At 45.6% G+C, this 23,748-nt stretch overlaps 11 protein-coding genes across 11 annotated transcripts; 7 read left to right on the top strand and 4 right to left on the bottom strand.

Annotated features, from left to right (window-relative positions):
* Positions 1–49: 49 nt before the first annotated feature.
* On the top strand, positions 50–1,397 carry V1512DRAFT_263581 (CDP-alcohol phosphatidyltransferase-domain-containing protein). Its single transcript, XM_066916525.1, has 3 exons — positions 50–771; positions 825–1,095; positions 1,146–1,397. The coding sequence occupies exons 1-3, from the start codon at positions 192–194 to the stop codon at positions 1,300–1,302; spliced, it is 1,008 nt and encodes a 335-aa protein (XP_066771146.1). The 5' UTR covers positions 50–191; the 3' UTR covers positions 1,303–1,397.
* A 914-nt stretch (positions 1,398–2,311) lies between these two features.
* Positions 2,312–7,267, top strand: V1512DRAFT_276432 (ABC-2 type transporter-domain-containing protein). Its single transcript, XM_066917869.1, has 4 exons — positions 2,312–3,116; positions 3,164–4,113; positions 4,161–6,160; positions 6,208–7,267. Exons 1-4 carry the CDS (start codon positions 2,426–2,428, stop codon positions 7,157–7,159), a joined length of 4,593 nt encoding a protein of 1,530 aa, XP_066771147.1. The 5' UTR covers positions 2,312–2,425; the 3' UTR covers positions 7,160–7,267.
* Positions 7,268–7,386: 119 nt separating this feature from the next.
* Positions 7,387–9,411, top strand: V1512DRAFT_226060 (uncharacterized protein). Its single transcript, XM_066913841.1, has 2 exons — positions 7,387–7,627; positions 7,676–9,411. The coding sequence occupies exons 1-2, from the start codon at positions 7,451–7,453 to the stop codon at positions 9,356–9,358; spliced, it is 1,860 nt and encodes a 619-aa protein (XP_066771148.1). The 5' UTR covers positions 7,387–7,450; the 3' UTR covers positions 9,359–9,411.
* An 88-nt stretch (positions 9,412–9,499) lies between these two features.
* V1512DRAFT_226064 (galactosyl transferase GMA12/MNN10 family-domain-containing protein) lies at positions 9,500–11,037 on the top strand. Its single transcript, XM_066913842.1, has 4 exons — positions 9,500–10,041; positions 10,093–10,142; positions 10,190–10,579; positions 10,632–11,037. The coding sequence occupies exons 1-4, from the start codon at positions 9,717–9,719 to the stop codon at positions 10,890–10,892; spliced, it is 1,026 nt and encodes a 341-aa protein (XP_066771149.1). The 5' UTR covers positions 9,500–9,716; the 3' UTR covers positions 10,893–11,037.
* A 3-nt stretch (positions 11,038–11,040) lies between these two features.
* V1512DRAFT_253569 (pyridoxal phosphate-dependent transferase) lies at positions 11,041–12,286 on the bottom strand (the record flags this gene model as incomplete). The annotated part of the gene is made up of 3 exons (XM_066914748.1): positions 11,041–11,759; positions 11,818–12,168; positions 12,220–12,286. 3 exons carry the CDS (start codon positions 12,284–12,286, stop codon positions 11,041–11,043), a joined length of 1,137 nt encoding a protein of 378 aa, XP_066771150.1.
* Positions 12,287–12,496: 210 nt separating this feature from the next.
* V1512DRAFT_263588 (uncharacterized protein) lies at positions 12,497–14,037 on the top strand. The gene has a single exon (XM_066916526.1). It carries the CDS (start codon positions 12,615–12,617, stop codon positions 13,890–13,892), a length of 1,278 nt encoding a protein of 425 aa, XP_066771151.1. The 5' UTR covers positions 12,497–12,614; the 3' UTR covers positions 13,893–14,037.
* On the bottom strand, positions 13,868–14,990 carry V1512DRAFT_263589 (uncharacterized protein). The gene has a single exon (XM_066916527.1). The coding sequence runs from the start codon at positions 14,685–14,687 to the stop codon at positions 14,127–14,129; it is 561 nt and encodes a 186-aa protein (XP_066771152.1). The 5' UTR covers positions 14,688–14,990; the 3' UTR covers positions 13,868–14,126.
* A 577-nt stretch (positions 14,991–15,567) lies between these two features.
* V1512DRAFT_271408 (uncharacterized protein) lies at positions 15,568–16,325 on the bottom strand (the record flags this gene model as incomplete). Its single annotated transcript, XM_066917642.1, has 2 exons — positions 15,568–15,729; positions 15,774–16,325. The coding sequence occupies 2 exons, from the start codon at positions 16,323–16,325 to the stop codon at positions 15,568–15,570; spliced, it is 714 nt and encodes a 237-aa protein (XP_066771153.1).
* Positions 16,326–16,551: 226 nt separating this feature from the next.
* On the top strand, positions 16,552–18,215 carry V1512DRAFT_226070 (protein-tyrosine phosphatase-like protein). The gene is made up of 4 exons (XM_066913843.1): positions 16,552–16,925; positions 16,975–17,111; positions 17,161–17,289; positions 17,345–18,215. The coding sequence occupies exons 1-4, from the start codon at positions 16,865–16,867 to the stop codon at positions 18,047–18,049; spliced, it is 1,032 nt and encodes a 343-aa protein (XP_066771154.1). The 5' UTR covers positions 16,552–16,864; the 3' UTR covers positions 18,050–18,215.
* On the bottom strand, positions 18,073–21,745 carry V1512DRAFT_263594 (uncharacterized protein). Its single transcript, XM_066916528.1, has 7 exons — positions 20,685–21,745; positions 20,515–20,636; positions 20,420–20,467; positions 20,328–20,366; positions 20,179–20,280; positions 19,285–20,133; positions 18,073–19,232 (listed from the first exon to the last, which is right to left on the bottom strand). The coding sequence occupies exons 1-7, from the start codon at positions 21,523–21,525 to the stop codon at positions 18,318–18,320; spliced, it is 2,916 nt and encodes a 971-aa protein (XP_066771155.1). The 5' UTR covers positions 21,526–21,745; the 3' UTR covers positions 18,073–18,317.
* Positions 21,746–22,195: 450 nt separating this feature from the next.
* V1512DRAFT_253575 (nineteen complex-related protein 2-domain-containing protein) lies at positions 22,196–23,527 on the top strand (the record flags this gene model as incomplete). The annotated part of the gene is made up of 2 exons (XM_066914749.1): positions 22,196–22,450; positions 22,502–23,527. The coding sequence occupies 2 exons, from the start codon at positions 22,196–22,198 to the stop codon at positions 23,525–23,527; spliced, it is 1,281 nt and encodes a 426-aa protein (XP_066771156.1).
* Positions 23,528–23,748: the final 221 nt, after the last annotated feature.

The raw sequence follows: 23,748 nt of genomic DNA on the forward strand, positions 1-23,748 counted from the left end.
GAGTAGATGACAAGGTTTGACTTCCTCGGACGTGAGCCGCACAGTATTAGATGAGGTGAATCTGCAGATCAAGAGTCGCTATTGAACAGAATCACGGTTCTTGTTGGAGAAATTTGTCTAGACCTGGCTTAAGTTTTGGTAAAACAAAGGGCACAGCTGTTTACAACTGAGAAGATTAGTGATTGACGAACATGTCGCTGCTGTTACAACGGATGCTCTTTGGTTGTCATGGCGGAACTTTCGGTTCAAAGGTGCCGAATGTTGTAAGTCCGGGACACTGGCTGGGTGCGTTAGCTATAACACGAAAAAAGCGGTTTGTTGTTGCAACAATCGATTGGCCGGCTATGCGGGCGTATAGTAGCCCAGGACCAGAATCCCCGGGCAAATCGGAACGAACGCCAGTGAGACAAACTGGACAGACAATTTACAAAAATACAAAAGAACGGACGCAGCAGGCCATGCAGAAAGCGTTGGACAAGATACCAAACGGGACCAAGACCGTGTTTCACGAGGACATATACACTGTTCCAAATTTACTGACGTTTTCACGGCTGATTGTTACTCCAGGAATTGGCTATTTTGTGCTGCAAAATAACCACACCTGGGCAGTATCATTGTTTGTATATGCATGTGTTACCGATTTGCTTGACGGGTATATTGCGCGGAAATGGGACCTACAAAGCGTTGTGGGCAGCGTTATAGATCCCATGGCGGACAAAGTTTTGATGGTGACCATGACTTGCTGTCTGGCATGGATTGGAAGTTTGCCGAGTACGTGATTTGCTGTTGACGAAATAAGTGACATGAGTTGACAGAACTGACAGTCTGGGTTGGGACTATTATCATAGGACGTGACGTGTTGCTCGGATTATCGGCAATATACTATAGGTACATTTCGCTGCCGCCGCCAAAGACGATGCAACGGTACTGGGACTTTAGCATTCCTTCTGCAGAAGTGCATCCGACGACGATATCGAAATACAATACAGCGCTTCAGATGGGTTTAATCACAGTCAGTCTGATGAAGCCGCTAATCTTGGAAGGAATGACGATTGAATCTCAATTATTGGCAGTACAGGCCATTACCGGACTAGAGTGAGAAGATCATGAAGAGCGTAAAGAATTTTCGCTAATGATGCCATTAGGTATTGTGTTGCAGGAACAACAGTTTTAAGTGGGCTGTCGTATGTGTTTTCAAAAACGGCAGTAAAGATCGTGACAGAGAAGGAAATTGAAGAACGAAGATTGAAGCGGATTAATCACCAGAAGAGTGATACATTGCCTAAAGATGGAACTGAGTAGATTTTGCATTAAAAAAGGCGTATCTGAATTTTAGATATTGACAATATGTATATACAGACAGAAATTTGTACAAAATACAGGCAGGGGTCAGATTATGGAGAACACAGTTCAGATCGTTCTTGTAGGGTTATAAGCCATAACAGAAAATAACGTTTTCGGCAAATTTACCGAGCAGGGCTAATTTTGTACGCACAGAAATTAGTGCAGGCCGAGGTTTAGAGTGAAGAGCGAGCAAGGAACAAATATTGAGCGTATATTTTCGTATGTTGAGCCTCTCTTCCCTCTGCGACCTGTGATATTTTAAGAATGTAAAAGGGCTCATGTAAATATAAACAGTAGACAGCAAATAAAATAGTACAACTTCTATCAATTAACCGCGACTTTAAACAAGACCCAAAATCAAAAAGACAGATCCAAGAGGAAAACAAGAGCTGAAAGAAGAACAAGAAGACTAAGAAGAACCGTTCAGGAGTACATTTAAGTCAGCCTCGTCTGCGTCCGGGTTTTCTCCGATTGAGTTTTACCGCAGCTAGCGTGTGTGTAGTAGTTATTTCACAAGTGCTGACATCTAAACATCGTGACTAGAGCAACACGACGAACACGATAAAACACGACGAGACACCAGATACATAAAGCGTCTCGCTTAGATTCACGTGCAAAGAGAAAGACTTAGATGTCTTTGACCTGAGAAGAAAAACAAGTCTGAATAAAATTGTAAACAGGCCATTTTAGACGTTAAACTGGATCTGTCTAGTTCTAACTCATTCCTTATTGCCTATTCCTCTTAACATACTCAAATCGGAGCATATAATATATTATAGCAATACAGATCATACATCACTGTTACTATACAAATATAAAACAAGCCATTACCTAAGTGATCAATAAGCCAATGACATCTTTCTAATGTTCGTATATAAAGAACCAAGATAATCAAGGTTCTGCTAGTGGCCATCTACTGGATGCGGCGTTATGACGTTCCGTGCCTGTTCAAGCTTCGACCGTCACACTTTAAAATCGTCTTTGTAGCCTCGGTCAAAGATAGAATGTAATAACTAAAACAAGAATCAGAATCGTGTCAAGATTTACTAGGTCACAACAGCCAAGAAAAAGATCGTGGATCATGGCTGATATAATTCAAGCTGATCAGGAGAAAGTCGACAATACGGCTTCGTCGTCAAATCTCTCTGCTGACAAGTCAACTCCATCAGATACAACTGACCAAGGCGACGAAAACATAAAATCTTCAGACAATCTAGAAGATTTAGAAGCTCAAGATGCTATTGACAATACTATCGAACTTAATGATCCAAACACTCTTGAACGACTAGAATCTCTTTCAAAAACACTTTCGCATAAAACTGCAAATGATTCAAGCGAAGTCACAGAACAAGAATTTGACCTTGAACAAGTCTTGCGTCGTTACGTCGACAAACAAGACGCCCAGGGAATCAAACTAAGACATGTCGGCATTTATTTCAAAAATCTTACTGCAACCGGCATCGATCAAGCTGCTTCTTTTGCGCCTACAATTGGCGATTTTTTTCGTACACTGTTTAACTTGCCTTATTACATTCATCGTCAAACACACTTACCTACTAGACAAATTATTGAAGATGTTAGTGGTTTGGTCAAAACTGGTGAAATGCTGCTAGTATTAGGAAGACCTGGCTCCGGCTGTACCACTATTCTCAAGTGTTTGGCCGGTGAGATTGATCAATTCAAATCTGTTGAAGGCTCTGTGTCCTATGATGGAATCGACCAAAAGACAATGATGAGACGCTTTAGGGGCGATGTGCTCTATAATGCTGAACGTACGCATTTTTTTGGATTTTGTATAACTGCAACTGACCGAATTTAGTTGATGTTCACTTTCCGAGTATCACGGTCGACCAAACTCTTTCATTCGCAATTGAGTGCAGAACTCCTCGAATCCGTATTGATAATCTACCCAGGAAAGAGTTTACAGTCAAAGTTCGTGATGTTTTGGCGACAGTATTTGGCTTGACGCACACATTCAACACAAAAGTCGGTAACGATTACGTCCGTGGTGTGTCTGGCGGTGAGCGGAAACGTGTTTCACTTGCTGAGGCTATGGCCGCCAGACCTGCTTTGGTTTCATGGGATAACGCTACGCGCGGTCTTGATTCCTCGACCGCGTTGGAGTACGCTCAAACGATTCGAACCACAACTAATCTTCTCCAAAACGTTGCCTTGGTTGCAATTTACCAGGCTGGCGAACACATTTACGAACTTTTTGATAAAGTCACCGTGTTGTACTCTGGTAAACAAATTTTCTTTGGACCCGCAAACAAAGCGAAGGAGTATTTTGAGAAAATGGGCTACGATTGTCCTCCAAGACAGACTACTGCCGAGTTTTTGACTTCTATAACTGATCCCCAAGGCCGATTTTTCAAACCTGGAATGGAATTGTGTGCTCCAAAGACTGCTAGCGAGTTTGCTACCTACTGGAAAGCTTCACCTGAATATGCAGAACTGCAGCAGGACATCGAGGACTATGCATCTCATTGTAACACATCTGAGGCGTATAATGACTTCAAAACATCTGCAAAACAAGAGAAGATGAAGTCCATGATTCAGTCTTCTCCGTTCACAATTTCGTACAGAAGCCAGTTTGTTCTTTGTGTTCGTCGTGGTGTACAGCGTATCATTGGCGACTCTGCTTACATGTTTGTCAACATGAGCTCTACTATCGTCCAGTCCCTCATTATTGGTTCATTGTTCTACAATATCCCCGATGATGTCTCCGGAGCCTTTTCTCGTGGTGGTATTTTGTTTTTTGCAACACTGGCATGTGTGTCATTTATATTGCAGATAAAGTATTAACGTTGATCTAGTTTGTTGCCCTTACATCCATGGCTGAAATTACCTCGGCTTATGCTCAACGTCCCATCGTGCTGAAGCAGAAGTTATATGGTTTTTATCATCCTTCCGCCGAAGCACTGGCATCTTTGGTGTCTGACCTTCCAGTGAAAATATTCACTTCTGCTGTTTTTGATGTCATTCTTTACTTTCTTTCAAATCTAAACCGGACAGCTGGACAGTTTTTTTATTTCCTCATGTTCACATTCATGGTCACTTTCACCATGAAGACATTCTTCCAGCTGATTGCCGCGACCACGACCACAATCGAGGTTGCAAACGCCATTGCTGGTGTCGGTTTACTGGCACTGTCGATGTATGCTGGTTATGTCATTCCTCGACCGTCCATGCATCCCTGGTTCAAGTGGATCAGTTACATCAATCCAATCGCGTATGGATTCGAAAATTTGATGGTCAATGAGTTCCACGGCCGAAGGATGGACTGCGCTTCAGCCTTGATTCCACAAGGCTCTCCAGTGTACGAGCAGCTGCCTATTAATTACAAAGTGTGTGCGATCACTGGCTCGCGTCCGGGACTCGACTACGTACTTGGCGACGATTATTTGGATGCAAATTTTCAGTACGAATGGCACAATCTGTGGCGAAATTTTGGAATCATCATTGCGTTTTGGGTTGCTATGACGGTTGCGTTCGCTGTTGTTTCTGAAGTTTTGAGACCTGTTTCTGGTGGTGGAGACGTTCTTGTGTTTGTTCGTACTAAAGAAACGGAGAAGAAACTGAAGGACATGCATACCATGACTGCAATTACTGAGAAAAAAGAGGTTGAAGTTGTTGACGCCACAGATGCGATGAAACCGTTGGAAGGTTTGGATGCGTCGTCAATGTCAGATGAAGTTTTTATGTGGCAACACGTCGACTACACTATTCCAATCAAAGGTGGACATCGAAAGCTGCTCGATGACGTGCAAGGTTACGTCAAACCTGGTTCTATGACTGCTTTAATCGGCGAGTCTGGTGCCGGTAAGACGACGCTGCTGAACATTCTGGCCCAACGAGTCGATTTCGGCGTGATTACAGGTGACATGTTGGTCAATGGCAAGCCATTGGACCAGACGTTCCAGCGACGAACTGGGTATGTCCAGCAGCAGGATCTCCACGTTGCCCAGTCTACCGTACGAGAAGCCTTGCGGTTTGCTGCCGTGCTTCGTCAGCCAAAGTCAGTCAAGCGCCAAGAGAAGTACGCGTACGTTGAGACTGTCATCCAGTTGTTGGGCATGGAAGATTATGCTGAAGCCATCATTGGCCAGCCCGGTCGTGGATTGAACGTCGAGCAACGGAAGAAGCTTTCGATCGGTGTTGAGCTTGCAGCCAAGCCAAACTTGCTTTTATTTTTGGACGAGCCAACTTCTGGTCTGGACTCGCAGTCTGCATGGGCTATTGTTATGTTTTTGCGTCGGCTCGCAAACGCAGGCCAGTCAATCTTGTGCACAATTCATCAGCCTTCTGCTACGTTGTTTGAGCAATTCGACCGTCTTCTGCTGTTGAAGAAAGGAGGTCAAACTGTGTATTTTGGTGATATTGGCAAGAATTCTGAGTCTATCTTGGACTATTTTAGTCGGCAAGGTGCTCCACCGTGCTTGCCCGGAGACAACCCAGCAGAGTACATTTTGGAGTGCATCGGTGCAGGAGCGACCGCTGGCGTGTCGCGAGATTGGCACGAAGTCTGGAACAATTCGGAAGACAATCATAGAGTCACAGCCGAGATTTCGCAAATGAAGGCTGAATTTGCCCAGCTACCTGATCCCGAGATTTCGCGCGAACTCAGAAACAGGTTTGCGGCGAGCTGGGCTACGCAAGTGCGAGAAATGACTTCGCGAACTGTGAATTTTTACTGGCGATCGCCTAGTTTCATTGGAGCGAAGTTTGCATTATCAACCATCGGCGGACTGTTTATTGGATTCACTTTCTGGGACATCAACTTGACCATTGCCGGGCTTCAGAACGGATTGTTTGCGTAAGTGAAGTGTGCGTTTATTTTAGTGATTGGTCTGACAGTAGCAGAACTTTCATGGCGATTTTGACTAGCGTTGCGTTGATCAATCAGTTGCAACCGCGTCTGATTGAGCTGCGTGAACTGTTTGAGGTCCGCGAGAGCGCCAGTAGTACGTACCACTGGTCTGTTCTTGTTATTAGTCTTGTGCTTGTTGAAATTCCGTACAATATCATTTGTGGCAGTATTTTCTTCATGTGCTACTACTGGCCAGTTGGATTTTTTCGCAACGCACCTCGGGCTGGTTATTTTTACTTTGTGTATAGTGTGCTCTACCAGATCTACTTTACCACATTTGGTCTGGCGGTCGGCGAGCTCTCTCCAGACGCATCTTCTGCGTCAATCATTGCGTCGCTCCTGTTCTCCTTCATTCTGTCGTTCTGCGGAGTACTGCAGGCCAAAACTTTGATGCCAACATTCTGGACATTTATGTATTACGTTTCACCGCTAACGTACCTTGTGCAGTCGCTTCTCGGAACCGTGCTCCACGGTCGTGAGGTTAAATGTGCGGAAGTCGAGTTCAGCGTGTTCAACCCACCACCTGGATACACGTGTGACGAATACGCAGGTGTCTTTGCAGTACGCTCTGGCGGATACATTGACAATCTCAACGCGACCAGCGAATGTCGGTACTGCAGATACAGTGTTGCCGACACGTATCTCGAGAGCGTTGGCATCAACTACGACCAGCGGTGGAGAAACGTCGGATTATTGTGTGCGTACATTGTTTTCAACACGTTCGCCATGTTCGCTGGGTTTTACGTGTTTAGACTGATGAAGTGGCGTATGCCGCACCCGATGCGATTGGTCGGTCGTGTCATGCGCCATATCGCCCGAAATTTCTCGGCCGGTGTTGAGCCTGAAGGTATGGTTGGCTCGCTGTCGGAACAGAGGAAACAAGAACGCATCAGGTTGGAGAAGAAGTCTGCGATCGATGCGGGAATTGCAGATCAGGAAATTTAAATGGGTGCGATTGTAAGATATATTTCGTGTTGTTATTTAATGCCAATGGTCGTTTATCGGGAATTGGTTGTTCATTTAGAGGTGGTTTAAATAAATGCGTAATGCAGATACGGTTATGCTGCGATAGCCTGCCTCGGTACGTTTGGCAGGCAAAATGAAGTCACGTGCAGTTATTACGTAAGAGACCCCCGCAAAATCAATCATTACGAGTATTTTGCTGCTTTAAGTATTGTGGCTTTACTCAGCGTATACGGTATACTATATTAGAAAGAAGCACAATAATAAATAGCCATGTCTTTTGCCGGATCATCTGTCGCCGATTGTGCGGTCGGCCGAAATCCGTTGTCACAGTTCGCGAAGCAAGTCGGAGAGGACCGCTCGAGTCAGCGCGACAGGTTTGGACCTGCCGCACCCGGTGCTAGTATGAGGACAGGGATGGGTGAGGAAATGAGTCTGACTGACCGAGATGTGAGTCTTAGCTTAATATTGAAAATTACACAGCTGATGCGGAAGCAGATGATGGAGAAGTTTATGTCAACGTCGTATTCGCCAGTGCCACAGGGAAATGGACCGTTTGGGTTTGACGCTATGAGAAAAGAGATTTTGAATATGAGAAGTCCACCACCACCGGTGATGTCACAGTCGCAAAGTCCTATGCCAGTGGTCGGTGAGAGTCAGTGGGCACAAGAGTTTAGTGTGCCGTCGCCATCTGAACAAACCGGGCGGGAGGATTTTCGGCAAGGGGGAATGCCGAACATGATATCTCCAATGTATTCCGGGTCGCAGTTTGGGTTTGGCGGGATGCCCATGGGTGGGGCTGGTGGAATGTACAGCCAAGGTCCGATGATGTACCACAGCCAGCCAGCACCGGCGTCGTCAGCACAATTAAAAGGCAAAGGTAGACTGGTTGAACTTGATTCTACCGATTGGGAGGCACAGTTTAACAGTATCGAGTCTGAGAACGTGGTCGACGACGAGGACGCGGTGCGGGAAGAGATGGCGGATCTGAACGACCATTTCACGGGCGAGTCGTTTCACGGTGACTTTGAGAACATTTGGCGCGGGATTCAGGAGCAGCATATGCAGGATGGCACGTCTGAGCAGGTCGGGCATGTGAGCAACCTTGACGCGACGTACGAGAATCTTTTCGCCGGCGACAAGTTTTCAGATTCGGAGACCAACCCGTTCGGGTCGGAGTTGAAGATGCCTTGGGATAAAGATTTTGAGAGATTTGCAACATCGCGACCGGACTCGGGAGACTATCAGTACGAAATGGAGAATAAGTACCTGGAACCAGATGTGTCTGATCCGTTTGCGGAAGGCGTTCGGTTAATGGAGTCGGGCGGCAACCTGAGCGAAGCCGCGCTGGCGTTTGAAGCTGCGGTCCAGAAGGATCCAATGCACGTGGAGGCGTGGAGTCTACTCGGCGCTGTGCAGGCACAGAACGAGAAGGAGGATCCTGCCATACGGGCATTGGAACGGGCCGTGCAGCTTGATCCAGACAACCAGGTTGCGCTGATGAGTTTGGCCGTGTCGTACATTAATGAGGGCTACGAGAATGCAGCGTACGCGACGTTAGAGCGATGGATTGCGACAAAGTATCCTGATCTGGTCGAGCAGGCCCGCGGGCAACAGCCACAGCTGGCAGACGTCGACCGGTTTAGATTGCATGACCGAGTGTCTGAATTGTTTTTGCGGGCTGCCCAGATCTCGCCGGACGGAATGACTATGGACGCTGATGTTCAGGTCGGGCTTGGAGTGCTGTTCTACGGCAACGAGGAGTACGACAAAGCGGTTGACTGTTTCAACACGGCACTGAGTGTCCGACCTGACGATCCTCTGTTATGGAACCGACTGGGTGCTACGCTTGCGAACTCGCATCGGTCTGAAGAGGCTATCGAGGCGTATTACAAAGCACTTGAGATCCGGCCGTCGTTTGTTCGCGCACTGTACAATCTCGGGGTTTCGTGTATTAACATTGGATGCTATAAAGAGGCAGCACAACATCTGCTGACCGCACTTGAGATGCACCGGATTCCAAACGAGTTGAACACTGGTTCGGAAGACGACATTTTGGCAAACCGCAGCACGAATCTGTATGAAACGCTGCGACGGGTGTTTTTGGCGATGGATAGACGGGATCTTGCGGACAGGACTGTGAATGGAGTTGATCCGGCAGTGTTTAGGGATATGTTTTAGCTGTACTTTTATAATGATCAAATTGTGTAAATAGATGTGAGAGTATGAGCAGATATTAAAAGGGTTTGTGTCATTTGACAAACATAAGGGGATTGTACTTGCTATGAGGCTCTGAGGCGCGCAGACGAACTTTTGGTGTAAAAACAATAACACGCTCCCAAAACAATAGACAGCACACTTCTTTGCATTGTAGTTTCGGTAGTTTTCAAAGCAGGGGACTCTGTAGGATTAGCGGATAGAAACACAGTGGGTTTGGTTTATTTGTCACATAATCTACCGAACGCGCCAAAAGGTTCGTGATTTGCGTTTCAATCTAATTTTGGCTACAATTTGATACGCGGGTTTGGAACGTGGTGCAATGAAGGATAAGGACGACTATCTGTTTTCACCGGCATCGCGGACGTCACGAGTGTTGCAGAGACTGAGAAGAGGATGGCAGCGGATGCGACAAGTCGTGCTTCGGCGGCGGTTGGTTGGCGGACTACTTGTTCTGTTTGTGTTATACGCGGTGTTGTCGGATAGCGGACTGCCGTACATTGGCAAGATACGATGGGGATCAAGTAGATTTGTGATTATTCTGGCCGTGAACCAAGGTGGCGGTGTGATGCAGTGGAAAGGGCCAAAGGAATGGGCGGTTGAGAAGACGAGTATCGCGAACAAAAAGGCGTATGCTGAACGGCATGGTAAGTGTTTCGCAAGAAATGCGTGTAGAACAATGTTGATTTGGAAATAAGGGTATGAACTTGCAATTCAGGACATGTCGATTAAGAAGCGATACGCACACGTATGTTATATGAGAGAAATGCGTACAAGACTAACAACAACTTCTAGGAATGGAGAGAATCATGGGAGAAAGTGGACGTGATCAGGTCAACAATGAAACAATATCCAAAGGCAGAATGGTTTTGGTGGTTAGATTTACACACATACATCATGGAACCCTCAGTGTCGCTCGAGAAGCAAGTGTTCAACAAGCTGTACAATACTACGTACCGAGACCTGTCGTACTACAACCCGCTGAACATCCCTGTTTCGATCCCATTTGTCGATAAGGAGCATGAGACGAACTTGATTGTGCCCCAGGACTGCGGTGGATTTAATCTTGGTAGCTTTTTCATTCGGCGGAGCGAGTGGACGGATTTCCTGCTCGATATCTGGTGGGACCCGGTGTTTTACGAGCAGCGACACATGCAGTGGGAACATAAAGAACAAGACGCGCTGGTTTGTGTTTAATGTTGTGCTATTTGTGAATAAGTTACTGACGTTTGCTTAGGAACACATGTACTCAGACCAGCCATGGATCCGAAGTGGCACGGCATTTATTCCTCAACGACTAATCAATTCATTTCCACAAGGCGCATGCTCTGAACAGGCCAGTGACACCCGGATATTTTACAATCAAGAAGACCGGGATTTTGTGGTCAACATGGCCGGGTGCGAGTGGGGCCGCGACTGTTTTGGCGAGATGGAGCATTTCAAAAAACTATCGGACTCGCTGCAGACCAAGTCAGGCTGGTGGCCATGGTCAAGATGAGAAAGGAATGTGCCGAAGTATTTAATGTATATATATATAGTCAGAGTGGCTTGTATGGTAGCAATATCCCCTTGTGAGGCGACTGTACAGTAAATTGATTGGATCCTATTTGAAGTACCTAAATCTATTATATTATTACACTCTATATCTAATGAACAACCTTGTCAAAGCCACTGTAAAATAGCGAACCTTCGGGTTTCTCGACCTGAGTGGTTGACAGTTTGCAAATATCAATGGTGTTCTTGACCGCGACCTTGAGTTTCTCGATAGCTTCGAGCGAGATCTGGTGATGAATCGCAATACGGGCGCCCACGACAGTGATGCCAACCTTCTTACTTTCCTCTACCAATACCTTCGGGTCAATGTTTGCCTTTTCGAGGTCAAGAAAGATGAAATTCGTTTCGACCGGGAGCTGGAACGTGAGTCCCATTTCTGCAAGATCTGCGGCCAACTTTTTCGTAGTCTCATGAGTTTCTTTCAGTACTTTTGGAAAAATCTCTGTCAGTGCAGTGTCTGCTGCGGCCGCCAACAAACCTGCCTGGCGAATACCACCACCGGTTTGCTTTCTGAACCAGTTTGTAGTCTCGATGAAGTCGGTTTCGCCGACAATGACGGTGCCAACCGGAGCACCAACGCCTTTGGACATGCAAAGCGACATGGAATCGAACAGCTTGCCGTACTCCGACAACGAGATCCCGGTTTCTGCCGACGCGTTCCACAACCTAGCGCCGTCACAGTGCATTCTGATGTTATGCCGCCGGGCAAGGGCCGAAATCTTTGCAATTTCTTCGATCGGCATGATTGTGCCGTCGAGTGTGTTTTCAAGCGAGATGACTCTAGTCGGAGCGGTGTGAATGTCGTTGTGGACTGTTGGTCTGGGTTAGCACGGTGGAATCTCTGATCAAACGAAAAGTAAGAAACATACGGATTAAGTACTCGTTGACGTCGTCAGCTGTTAAATACACCTTATTCTTTGGATGAACTGGAGTGACCATAGCTTGCGACAGCATGGCCAGACCTGCAGCTTCGTGCGTATAAACGTGTGATCTGTAATCACACAGGATAGAGTACGGTGGCTGGTGAAGATGGGCTCGGAGACAGAGCTGGTTGCCCATAGTACCAGACACAACAAACAATCCGGCAGGCTTGCCGCACATCTCGGCGACTCGGGCCTGGAAGTCGTTTGTGGTCCTGTCTTCCTTGTAGACGTCGTCACCGTGAGTGGCAGTCAACATGGACTGCAGCATTGATGGGGTCGGTGTCGTGACGGTATCGCCTGAAAAATTAGACCCTCATGCATAAAAACATATAAATTCAATAAGCATACTCTTGAAGTCAGCAGCCGAACTACTCGGGTATTCCTCGGGCAAACCACTTGGACGATGATATGCCATTTTCGAAGTGAAGTTACACACAGAAGGCCTTGAGCAGAAACTAAGATAAGTTCGAGTCTTTTGTCGTGAAATGATTCTCACGAGCATTTAAACCCTCCAAAAAAAAAAAAAAAAAACACAGAAGAAAGCAATTTTTGAGGAAATTTTTGTCGAAAAAATAAAGAAATTTACTAATCAATTTTCATGGGCCTTGGGAAGTAAAGACGTGCGGCTGATTAGAGTGAGGATGAGGGCTCGAGCTACTGAGCTCCCGCGACTCCTGCGTCTGTTTACGATTTGTTAAGGGACAAGAGGAAGTGAAGGAAGCAAAGAGAGTAAAAATGAGGAAATGAAGAGTTTTTGTGTTTCAGTGAAGTCTTCTGTTTATTGGTCATCGTCGTCGTCAAAATCACAGTCACAATTTGATACTTCGCCAAACAGAAGTCGTAAAAAACGACGTGTTGAAGTTGAATCTTGGCCAAGAAATGAGCCTGAGCACTGTTTAGACACTAATTCAATCAACAATACTGTAATTGATAGTTGCTCAAGGGAAAATGGGGCTGCAAATGAACAGCACACGGTTCACATACATTCAAGTAATTCATCCCATGATCAAGACGTGTATTCCAGACTAGCAGCAGCAGCAACTGCACAGTTTGTGCTTCACAGAGAACATTCTATAGCCCGTGTTGAGCTGCCTGTGTTTGTCGCTGTACGGAACAGGCAAGAATCGGAAAATACACGGCAAAGTGACAGAGAGTCAAGTAGCATATGTCTATCTCCAGTCAATATCGACGCGTTGCTAAAGTCGCTTTATTCAGACCAGCAAATTCCAGATTCGCAGCCAACTTCGCAGCCAGATGAACAGCGTAAGCGTTCAATGTCACCTCTATTAGGGAACATAAATCTGCAAGGCAACTATCGGGTAGCAGCTAAACCTCCTTTAACAAGTGACATCTTGAAATCGACTTTCATTTCAGGATCAGCAAAAGCTCTTACCGCAAGCTTGCAGGACTTGCCGCATACGCCATCACAAGACTCTCAACCATCGTCTGTATCCACATTCACATCACCTGACCAGATTCCCACTCGAATACCACAGTTCTCAGGCGGGCTTACCCTTGCACAACTTATTGGCACGGACAAAATGTACATAGTATACTACGACTTACCTGAAAGCAATAGTCAGGACGATTGCGACAAGATGCCGCGTAACGTCCTCAATCGAATCAGACGGGCAGCATTTAAACACAAGAGCGGGAACTTTTACGCCCCACTCGCTAGATGTGTTCGCTTGAATTTGAATGATAAACCCAAACCACCGGAACAGTTTGAACGCGGATATTGGCGCATAGACGTCGTATCTTGGACCTCACGCGACAAATTACGATTCTGGACCGACATGACCGATCGGATTCTTTCCGGAAGGGTCGGGCTAATCGGGGCTGTTCTCGACATTGATGACGGAGACATTATTCGGGTATATTGTTTTGGTGGAGAAGTCGAGTCGGTTTACGTGTTTTTGTATATCATGAGCGACTGTAAGACTAGAAACACAGCCAAATGGATTGATGGAACTAATACGACGGTTATTGAAATGGCTGACGGCGACACAACTGTACATTAATTAGTGGTTTTAAGTTTATATGTTTAGCAGCGCACAGAGTGTTGTTTGTCAAAAATTATACAGCATTGATAAGGAGGTACAATCCACTATAGTCGACTGCAACCAAACGACATCATAACAATCAGTGTCGAAAATTCTAATCACCAAGTTATACACAATTCGCCGCCATTAACTAACCAGAAACAAAACACGCGTTACGCCCCCTGAACACTCCAGATTAAGAGCGTAAAAAACTCAGACCATCATTGCGCGCAAACGGGCGCGTCTATCCATCACAAGCGACTTCTGGCGCTCGCGGCCGCGGCACATCTTGCGGTCTCCAAACCAGTACTTGTCCTCGTCTTCCTCGTACGCAAGCTCGTTGCGCCAATCGTCTGGTCCACGCGCAAACATCTTGTTTTCAAACTTGCGCGAGTTGCGACCAGCACTGGCGGACGATCCCGACTTGGACATGTTGAATTTCACGCTCTGACCGGGCTGTGCAAGCCCGTTGACTAACACTTCCACATAAGTCAACGGTCTGACATTCAAGTTCATATAGTCTTCATCGACAGCCGATCTCTGTTGACCCAATTCAGTTGATTCGGACGAGGCCACGTCAATAGTAGTTCTACAAGCCTGCGAAGTCAAGATATCCGCGTCAGAAGCCGTAATAATCTCGTATTCCGATAAAGTCGCGTCCAAGTCAGCCGTACTATCACCAGTCGACGCGTCTTGTGCAGTATCCTTGCACATTTGAAGCAGAACGGCCGAGGGAGGGGAAGCAAAAAGAAAACGACGTAAGAATGTAGCCATTTTCGCGTTCAGAATATTTAATGATTGCACGTAAAGCTGAACTTAAAAGCGGTGACTGGGTTTAGACTTGGGACTGATGGACAGGGAAGCTGTGAGGCCGGGACCAACGGGGGGTCTATAGATAGAAGCTTGTGTACCGAGGGACGGGATTCAGTTTGTAGGAGTCTGAAGAGAAGTACAAAATAGAACAGACTAAACGAAGATTGAGTCAAAAATAAACAGAAATTAAAAGACAAGAAATGAATGCCAAAAGAGTATAAAAGCGAAGCTGACGAAGATTTGCTGTTGTTGTTGTTGTTGTTGTGCTGGTTCTCGGTCGGGCTGTCCGGGGGAGGAAGGCCTCGATGACTCCCGAGAACTCCCAACACGAACGAACTCCCAACAGCGTGCGGCTCGGTCCCTGGCTGATCTGCGCTTAAGACATACGCAGTTAATCATATAACTGCATAAACAATATGTAAATAAACAGGAGGTAATTACTTGTTTTGGATATGTGCGTTTGCATAGCTATATCGCATACAGTATACAATGACAATAGATGAAATTGTACAAAAGTAATAGATTTATTTATTAATGCACTTAAGAATTACAAATTACGGAAATTCCCTATCAATTGGTACTATTTACTCCTAACAATGACATGAATTACCGCTACCCGCTTCATTACATTAACCAGCAACCGATAATCACATATCGTATCAAAGCTACACTACCATATCCTACAATCAGTTTTCTCCTTCATCATGCTCAAATATTGTTCTGCTTGTCCTGCTCATGCACACCATCCCATGCTTCGTGCTTACGCGCTTACGTGCTTACGTGCTCACCCGCATCCTGCTCATGCTCAACTTCTGACGATCTATCAGCATCCTCAGACTCATTATTCAGCATCTTCAAAATTCTCATCAGACTCCTCTCCATCCTCTCCAACCACTCCGTAATTGGCATCTAACCAGTTCACAAAGTCCTTCACATCACTAACCAGAATTCCACCAATCGAATAATTTTGAACCCATCTCGGTAAGTTGCCCTTCATGTCACTCTGTTGCCCGTTAGATGCATCCAAACTTTCCAAACAACACTTACTGTTTGTCCCATTATCCACTCGACTTGATTGTCCTCGGTCTTTCGGACACGATGAAAAAAAGAATACACGCCTCTTGTTGTCGCATCCTCAGGTAATGGGATGTCTGCAGGCAGTGCCACAACCGTAAACGTATTATCTTCATCTGAATAATCCTTCAGTAGCCAAGTCGCCAGATCGCGTTCTGCAAATGGTGCAGGCAGCTTATATTTCAAGGTATATCCCTTCCACCCACCCTCTCGCTCCACCTTGAGCTCGTTCGACTGCACGACCTCGTAATACTTGACCATGTTATCAAAATGATCATCATAGATCGCCCGCTTAAACCATTCAAACGGGTGTGTGTCTGCGTCGTGCAAAGTCTTGCGCAGAAACCACGGTTCCGAGTCCATGACCTTATAATACACCTCAGTTGAGTAATTTGGACTTGAATTGCTTAGCTTCCATTCTTTCGGCACACTTTCAATAATCCTATCCACGACCGCGTACGTAGACTCAGGTGTAGGTGGATGAGGCAATGGCAGAAGGCCAAACTTGTCGACCTCAATCAACATAGGTGCGCCAACTTCACCCATATTCACTTCAAACCAGAAAGTAGATCTTTACTATCACAATCAACTGAGTTTCCTACTCAAGATCTGAAAACTTGAAGGTCTTGTGGGTAAAATGCGGTATATGCACAGTTTTATTCAAAAAAACGGTAACGCATAACAATTTACCACAAAACCCTTTTGTAAATGCAACCGGCCGTTCGACACGCCGCATAAGTTTATATGATACGCTCATCTGCACTAAGTTAGAAAGACCCTGTTTACTTTGTTGTTCAGTATATTCTGTTACTGATTATAACCTTTGACTTGAAGCTTATTAAACTCAATTTGTACGCATTTACAACCACTTGACACGCCCAGATCATACTTTATTTGGGACTGCAACTACGGTGTACGGTTATTGCAATTGTCCCTGAACGTTTTATAAAGGCTGATCTGCGTCTAACCTGGCGAAACTTAAGCGATTAGTTACGAACTTACTTGGGTCGGACACTGCAGAGTCTTCAGCGGCTGCAGTTTTAGTCCGATCTCCGAGTTCGAGTATGCCTACAATGGGGGCTCTGAGTCCACGTGCGAGGTATTTGGAGTCGTTAATGGCTGATGGTGCGCATTTTATTATTTTTTAGAGAAACTGAGGTTTATGAGATTGCAGAGAGTGCGCTATCGGGGAAATTCTTGAAGTTGGACGACGCGGAGCATGAGCGAAAAAGGGAAGCCAGATCACTTGGACCCAGATCAAAGTGGAGTGTTGAACATGCATTAGACTCGAGCTCAAAAAACAGATATGGAGTATGATTTTGATATAATATTGCTTGCCGAATACTCACAAACCTATCAGAACGTGCTGCCATGGGACAGAAACCGCGTTAAATTGACCGTTTCCGATACAACGAGCGATTACATAAACGCGTCACCGATAGTGCTTCAAGCACCTGACGCGCCTCCCCAACAGTATATCGCAACTCAAGTAAGTTCATTTGGTCCGGGTTCAACTGGCAAGGAATATTCACGTAACACCGCAGGGCCCAACCAAATTTACCATTGCGCCGTTCTGGCACATGATTGCATACGAAGTCGGCGACCCAGCCGTCATCGTCATGCTCTCCCGGACCCACGAGGACGACCGCGAGAAGTGTGCGAAATACTGGCCGGACTCAGGCACGGTTGTGTACCGCAACACGACCACGTCTTATAAGCTCACGCACCTGACCCAGGCGTACGATGACGACACCAACTGCACGGTCTCGAAGCTCATGCTCGAGACTGTCGACGCCGACGGCAATACGCCGCTCGTCAAAACAGTGCACCACTTGTACTACGAAAAATGGGTTGACTTTGCGACGCCGCTCCCGGCGCATGAAACAAAACTGGCAAATTTAATAAAGCTGGCGCGGAATTTAAATGTCGCGCCAGAGTCACCGTTGGTGGTGCACTGCTCCGCCGGTGTCGGACGGACGGGAACTTACATCGCCATTGACTTCCTACTTGACTGCCTCACACGCAGTTTATCCGCTCACAAAACTGCGCCAGAAAGCTCGGAGTATCTTGTCAAATCCGCGAGCTTTTTGTATCGCGACGGCGATCCTACCCCAGACGAATCAGCAGACCCGGTCATGGACACTGTGTCTCATTTGAGGAAACAGCGGATGCTGATGGTCCAAAACGTTAGCCAGTACACACTCATCTACAGGATCCTCAAACTCACGGTACAAGCTTCCGAAAGCTAATCTCTTTTTTTGCATTGGGACATGGTGTTTTTATTTTCTCGCACTCCATTGCCAACTAGGGATATATACACTTTTGTTAAGGTACAAGCAATGATGTCAAAACACAAACCCAAAACATGTGTGAGAATGTACAATAAAAAAAAACTGAGAGCTAAAATTCTAAAACCCACAATACAACTGAAAACGCACCCATAAAATAACTCCACAAATTGAAAATCATGACAAACAAAAAACAAAATCAAACTTAGCATGCTAACATTACACGGCCTCAAAGCTTTTTCTTCTTCTTGGCCGAGTCGGACCCAAACGTGTTGTCGGAACTTCGTTTCTTGATCACCGCGATCTTGCCGGTCGGTGGCAACTTCGGTCGCTGATTGCGCTGTTTGGGTGGCAGCGCCTCGTCCTCAATCAGCACACCATCACGCTCAAACTTCTCAAACCGAGACGCAAAGAACGGACGGAGCAGCCCAATCTGCTGCTCGATTTTGTCGCGGGTGAAAAGTTTGAACGCAGGAGCGGCCATGATTTTGCTTTGCGCGACTGGAGCAGCTTGCACCTGAGCGTTGGCATGCAGCCGGCTGTGGAGCAGATGCAGCGGCACGGAAAACGACGACAGTCCCAGCTCTTCGTCAAGTCCGAGTTCTTTGAACCCAAAAAAGTCTTCGCCAATGTCGTCTGAGAACCCACCGGCAACGAATTCTTGGCTACCATCGTTAAACTGTGTGTCATCGTTCTCGCCCACCAACGCGGGCCGCAAGATGTCAGTCAACACAGTGCCCATCCGCTCGCGTACGTCCTTGAGCTTGGTGCCAAATCTGTCAATGTCGTCGCGCATGTAGCTCTCCAAACTTCCGAGATCGTAAGTACCATTCTCATGTAATGTCTGTAAAATGACGTCTTCCAATGAAAATCGACGAACGCCTCGGTTTGACTCCATATATAAACAAAGCGTCCGCCCTAATCTTTGCATGTAATCTGCCGCTACCATGCTCAAACCCTCCATAGCAAGCATGTGACATTCGTCATAACCTGTATGCATTGCCATCTTGGCGACTGATCGCTGCATGCATGCTTCAATCACTGATTTTGGCACGTCTGAATGACCAGGCAGCCGCGACTCAAAATCAACGTCTTTCTCTTCAAGCTTCTCTGGTGCATATGGCCGTAACTGAGTAGAATACAACTGCAACATACAGTTAGCATTCAAGAGCCACCATGAATTTCGCAATACTTACGTGTGGTTGTTGTTGCATTCGTTTAACCACGCTGATCTTAGAGCAAATTTTTCGGATCTGTTGTATCTGCTCCAAATTCTTGTCCATCTTACCTGCGGCTCCAATCTTTAGAGGAATGAAAGGCGATACCTCTTTCGAAATATCCACAGCAGTCTCAAACTGTTCATCTTCGGAAGCTTTCAACTGAGTAGAGATGTTCCACAAAGTTTCTGGCACTGTAGGAATAACCTCATAATCAACAGATTCTAAACCCTCTTCCTCTAGTGGTATGACGCGTTTTTCTAGACCTTGACTGTCTCGATTTCGGTAGTCTTCATCATGGTCCACCGTCGACGGCGTTTTCTTGGCTCCAACACCTTTACCACCAATAGCTGCTCTCGACGAGCTTCTGTGACCAACAGACAAATCACCACCATCTTCACTCTCCATGTCTACGTCAACCGACATGTCTCTAATGGTCACGTTAACTTCCTCGGCTTCAAGATCCGACTTGCTCTTGATGACGATCTCCGGTACCAGCGGTATAAGCTGCCGAGTCTTCTTTTCCATCGCGGCGGCATGCTTCCGAAGATAATGCTGAGGATCAGCGTTATATAGAAAGCAGTTATCCCAAATTAACATAAGATCGTCAACAAATTCCTTCTTGCTTCGATACTGTAACGCCTTTAACTTTTTCATAACCGTGCTAAGATCCATCGGATTTTTGATGACGTTGAAATAATTTGGCGCGTCACGTTTGTTCACTCTATTTAAAAATGCAGTCGAATGCTCGGTATATGCACGCAGTTCAAGTACTACTTTCTCTGCAGCTTCGTACAACTCTTCTTGCCCTACACGATCTTCACTGGCCTATATAACATTAGGCCAAGAGCGATACAAGTACTCACTACATACCCATTTTGACCGGTTTTTTCGAACTTCTGTAATTAGATTCTTTAACTCATTATCTGTGACTGAAAGTTTATGCCGTTCATCATCAATGACTGAAAGTAGATGCTGCCATAGTTAGCAACTTTGATCATAGACATGAAAAAGAAACTGACCTTTAAACTCAAATTCGCGGCGCCAAAGTCCATATGACTCTGTTCACTAGTTAACATTTATTTCACACCAAAGTTTAGCCAAAAAATCGTACCAATTTTCCTGGTACTTTCCCAACCGCATTCGGTCCAGAATCTTCAGCCTTGTATGTCGTTAGTACTTTGTTGAGAATTGCACTGAAACTCCTACCTCGCGCTTTGGATGTCGCAGATACAAATTCTCTTTATTCGAGTCAAGGGTCTGATACATATTGTGTAGCTCCATCTGTACTACTTCATCCACCTGTTTGGTTTCACTTGATGAAGGAGTATCTAATCCGTGTTACGTCTCAGTATACGACGCGAATAAGCTCGACTTACCTGCCGGCGTAATAATTCCGTCTGTAACAGGTTTTGGATCTGGTTCACTCGATTTTTTGGTAGTCGAAGCATCTTTCAGAAGAGAATTCGAGGAGGGTGTGCTCGGTTTAAGTGATTGTGTAGACTCGTCTATCTTTTCTTTATCTTCTTCCTCGTCTTTATTTTCATCTTCATCTTCATCTTCATCTTCATCGTCGTAGTCATCTTCATCGAGCTGTCTGGTGGCCGGTGCACCGTTATCTGGTTCGTCTTTGTCGGACGCCATCTTCTCGTTTTCTTCATCTTCCAAAAAAAAAAAGTCAACTTCGAAGCTCATGGAATTAGCTGTCGTCGGTGCCGCAAACAAGTAATCTATCGATTTCTCGTAAAGCATGTATCTGATCTTTAACGCAAGTGCAACAAAATCTATCTGTAGTTTTTCTTTCTCGGGTGACTGATCGACAATTGTGCCATTAGACCCGTTTGACTGGCCAGCCACAAACGGTGTCTCGTCGTCTTCTTCTCGTTTAGGAGATGGAATTGGTGTGTGCATTGAAATTTCAGTTGCAGCTGCTGGTGCAGGAGTCGGAGTATGCTCAACAGGATTATCAATTGAAGGTGGATCGTCTAACTCTGCGATTGAGTCCAATTCAGCATTTTGACGCGTTGTGCTGGTTGATATCAAATTTGTCCAATGTTCACCTCCTAGTTCAATTGCGTTTGCATATATTGAGTGTTCAGTGGGCGATAAATACGCTTTCCATCCCTCATGAGACTCAATTTGTCGTGCTAAATGTAGTAGACGCGTGGGATCACCGACCGACCATAATTTTATCATTTCTGGAGTAAGCTGTGGAGCCATTGTTGCTGCTCCAGGCCTGTGTTGGGAGAAAGCGTGAAACCAATCGTGGGGAAACTTTGACGCGACCTCGGCCTATATTCTGGCCATCTGTAAGTACCAAAAATAATGTCAACAAAAAGGTCTTGAAATTCTTATGATGGAGATGTTATTTTTAGTGATGGATTGATGATGCTGGTGTGGATGTAGTGACTAAAAGATTGTCTCTTTTCAGGTCCTGCTGTGTAAAGAATTATGTAGTGCGAGCCGCTGAACCTGACTGACAATTATTAAGGGTATCAAATATTCTGCTTACAATTAATAGGGTATTGTGTTTACACTTTCAGGGATAAACCTTATATGAAGGTTGTGCCAGCCGTTTCGTCAAACATGAAGTTTGGAATACTTTATGCGGCACTAGACATCTAATGGAAATAGAGTCTAACAGTCCTGTCTTTGTGCACTATTAACCTTGTAATGTAGTTGAAGTCATAGTCTCGCTAAATACCGGCATTCAAGTGGATCTAAAGGAGTTTTAGTAAAACGCTTATATAACCCTAAACCAAAAACAATTGCAAGACGCGTTCAAAGAGCTTCACATATGTACCCTGACATCCAGCGATAACTTCTAGTTACATTTGCTCTATGGGCACTTGAATGTTAACAGAAATTGGTTTAAATTTCAGTTATAAGCATGTTTGGAGCGTCAAACAAATTCAAGAAAGCGGTAGCGAACAAACGGGCTCGACCAAAAGTTACGTTTGATTATGACGACGAAGAAAACTCCTCAGCCAGTAAAGCTACCAATGAGTCCAGTGTTGAGACACCACAATCCGCAGATGATAGTAATTCTGGGAGCTATAAGGAAAGCGGACCTGGCAGTGGACCTGCAATTGCGTCAACGAAACCAAGTAGTCGATTAAAGAAAGACTTTGGCACCGATGACTCGGTTCGTACTTCTATCCAATTTGCTTTACTTTACTGACTTTTCATAATCCAGGACGACGATAGCAGTCCCAGCATAGTAAAATCTGTGTCAAGAAAACAGGTTAAGCGATCTGGTGGATTAGCAGCGTCAATGCTGAACTCGAAACTTCAAAGCAAGTTGCAGCCAAAACTTCCCACACTTCCTACACAGGCACCATCTTCTGCAAATATGTACTCAAAGTCATATATTGACGAGCTGCGCCATTCGACAATGACCACACCAGCAGAATATGTTACCAACACTCCGACCGACAGCGAAACGAAGGATGTCGACATGATAGACGATGATCAGCTTTATATCGACGACACTGACGCTGATGTGATAATGACCGATATTAACGAGATTCCTGACGAGGCGCTTATAAATCACCTTATTGAAAAACGACATCAGAAAGCAGCACAAGCCGAACAGCCCAGAGAAGAGTCGGACTTTATTTCGTTAGATGATGATGACAATAGCGCTCTCAATGCTGCTTTAAAGGAAGAAAGAGATTTAAATGGTGACTACGGCGATAACGATGACTATAAGGGTCGACTACAAAAAGATGACGGGTTGGCAGAAAATCAAGATGATTTTATTGCCGAAAATAGCGACGGCCGTATACCACTAACAGCCGCTGAAGCTATGCAACAAAAAATCCGGCGAAGGAGAGAAATGGCAGAACTCATCAATGATCGTGAAGATGAGGAGAAAATAGTAGCCGATGATTATTTGGTTGCAGATGACAGTGGATCGGACAGTGGTTGGGAGGAGGCACAGCTTCAAAAGGGTGCGTTTGGTAGCAAGGCGTTTTCCAATTTTATGGCTACAACTGAAAAGTCGGCCAAGTCAGATAGAGCTCCCAGAAGCAGTTCTATGGTGCTGCAGGAACTTCCCGATCTGCCATCGGTCATCAAACGGCTTAAACTGGCTCTTGAAGCTATGAGTAAGCAGAAGCAGGCAGACATACAACTTTTGGAAGAACTACAGAATCAGACAGAGGAGATATCAGCACGTGAGAAACAAGTTACAGAAGCTTTAGAGGGCGCCCCATTCTAGATCTAATGCCATGCTCATGAGCAAACCTAGCCGCACAACTAGCGGCTTAGAATTGAAGATTTGGATGGAAATTGCTTGATGTTCAAATGCAGCAATGCGCTAAAATATAACAATATAAAACAGCGCTTTTGCATACCTTTAAGCCTTATTGAAGTTGCTTAAATATGCGGCGAGGGATCTTATGCATCGTCTCATCAGTACGGACTGGCATGTCTGAAGTG

This window comes from Lipomyces arxii (assembly GCF_038497795.1).
Source record: "Lipomyces arxii strain Phaff 12-163 unplaced genomic scaffold V1512scaffold_9, whole genome shotgun sequence".
Classification (NCBI taxonomy): domain Eukaryota; kingdom Fungi; phylum Ascomycota; class Lipomycetes; order Lipomycetales; family Lipomycetaceae; genus Lipomyces; species Lipomyces arxii.